This window comes from Sinocyclocheilus grahami, unplaced genomic scaffold, assembly GCF_001515645.1.
Source record: "Sinocyclocheilus grahami isolate Dianchi unplaced genomic scaffold, SAMN03320097.WGS_v1.1 scaffold8069.1, whole genome shotgun sequence".
NCBI classification, from domain to species: domain Eukaryota; kingdom Metazoa; phylum Chordata; class Actinopteri; order Cypriniformes; family Cyprinidae; genus Sinocyclocheilus; species Sinocyclocheilus grahami.
The window spans coordinates 7,188-9,321 of record NW_015511860.1 but is presented as its reverse complement, the minus strand read 5'-3'; the positions used below and the strand labels follow the sequence as shown (position 1 = coordinate 9,321).

General features: G+C 40.7%; 1 protein-coding gene across 1 annotated transcript; it reads left to right on the top strand.

Moving 5' to 3' along the window:
• The first annotated feature begins 299 nt into the window (after window positions 1–299).
• LOC107577969 (endoplasmin-like) lies at window positions 300–2,134 on the top strand. Its single transcript, XM_016263986.1, has 4 exons — window positions 300–452; window positions 1,315–1,417; window positions 1,777–1,918; window positions 2,009–2,134. The coding sequence occupies exons 1-4, from the start codon at window positions 404–406 to the stop codon at window positions 2,132–2,134; spliced, it is 420 nt and encodes a 139-aa protein (XP_016119472.1). The 5' UTR covers window positions 300–403.

Here is a 2,134-nt window from a genome sequence, read left to right as displayed (position 1 = left end):
GTTCCGTTTCCCTCAACCCGTTCAAAGCAGTAAACAAAACCCACACCGTCCCCAGATCAGCTGTCACGGTCTCTGACGAAATCCCCTTAGAACGCTCGCTCTATGAACTGGCATCCCGTCGAGCCAATCAATGCGAGCCACGATTGGACCGTGTAAAATCGGACATGTAAGTCGGTGATTGGAGGGCAGCTGCTGCGGATCGCTCTCTGATTGGTGCGGTGTTGTGCGTGGGGTGCTGTGATTGGCTCATACCGGCTGAGTTCAACCATAGAGCGCTGGAGTTTATAAAGCCGACTTCTCACTCTAGCTCTACGCACTGCAAGAGTTCATCGAGGCGTGGAGGGCGCGGCGACTGCTCAAGGCGTTAATCTGCTATTGAGTCTTTTTTTTTCTTCCAAAAACAATGAGGCGACTGTGGATTGTCGGTCTCCTCTGTGCACTTTTGGCATTCGGTGAGTACGTTTTATTAAATGGCCATGAAATGCACCGCGTTATGCAGTTTGATGCCTTCAGCTTCAGTGAGTGTTTGCAGTAATGCTGCTGTCTTTGTGTGCTTCCTCTTTTTGCTATGTATCGTTAAGCATTAGTTTTATATTTTCATTTTTTTAAATAATAATACTTTGTGTATATATGTTAACGCTTCCTAAATGGATGGATGATTCAGAACAGGACATAAAACATGGAGAGCGGATTTGACTCGCATGTGCTTCTGGAAGTTTCCTTAAGATTGAAATGGCCTTCGTATGATAATATCCAATTTATTAATATACAGTTATATGGTGTCTTAAAACGGTGAATTGCATTGAAATTATGTAATCGTACTAGTAATGTACGATTTTTTAAAATGGAAAATAGTCATGCAAGAGTGAAACAAAATAATTCATATTAAATGCACATTTAGAGAAGAATTTAACCAAGGATCTTGAAACATCTTTAATTGTCACATCAAGGCCTTTAACTGTCTAGCTGAGATCTACTGGATCAAAAAAGTGCATTTGCACGTTTCAGATGTGGAGAGCCTAACCTGGGCAATTCTAATTACATTTAACTTCACATGCAGTGCATATTCGCGTACAATGAACTAACAGCCTTGCTGGGCACAATAGAGTCTTTTGCTGAGCAAATATACTTAGGAATTAAGTTATGAAACACTTGTGATCCAAATAAAAGTTGTATTTTGGTGCTGTGTGTTATATCATCAAGTTATTGAGTAACACCATAGATTCTGTATGGCTTTAAAGTGCTTTTTATCATCAACGTCACATTCACATTAATTGTGGTTTTGCTTTAATCTTATGTTTTGCATAATTGCAGCATCTGTGAAAGCTGATGACGACGTTGACATTGACGGCACAGTAGAAGAGGACCTTGGGAAGAGCAGAGACGGATCCCGCACAGATGATGAGGCTGTTCAGAGGTCTGTATGGACTTGAACTTGCACTTGACTGATTCGAACTTCATTCATTTTAGAGAAATGTTCCTCTCACTTTGTGACCCTTCATTTAGACTCGGATCTTAAAGTGGGGTAAATAAAACCTCAAAACTAATCCTGCCTGCTACTTTTAGCTTAATAAAACACATTTGTTTATCTCTTAAGAGGTCACTTTTAGCTCCTCACAAAAACCACAAGTGATCCCCAAAGGGGGTTGGACATCTGGTTGATGCATTTGTCTTGTTCCACAATACCCAAGGGTAAATGGCAATAAGTCCCTTGAGGAATGAACATGTAACAAACATCCTTTGCACTTTAACATGATTCCATCTTTTCTCCAACAGGGAGGAGGAAGCCGTTCAGCTAGATGGTTTGAACGCCTCGCAAATAAAAGAAATCCGGGAAAAGGCAGAAAAGCATGCGTTCCAGGCGGAGGTGAACAGGATGATGAAACTGATCATCAATTCCTTGTATAAGAATAAGGAGGTGAGTTATTAGAACTTATGCCGTTCATCAAGTTTTTACAAATTGTACACAAGATCAACGCATCCTAATTCTTTGTTTTTCATCCTAAAGATCTTCCTTCGAGAGCTGATCTCTAATGCTTCCGATGCCTTGGATAAGATCCGGTTGTTGTCCCTCACCAATGAAGATGCGCTTGCTGGAAATGAAGAGCTTACTATTAAAATCAAGGTGTGTTAA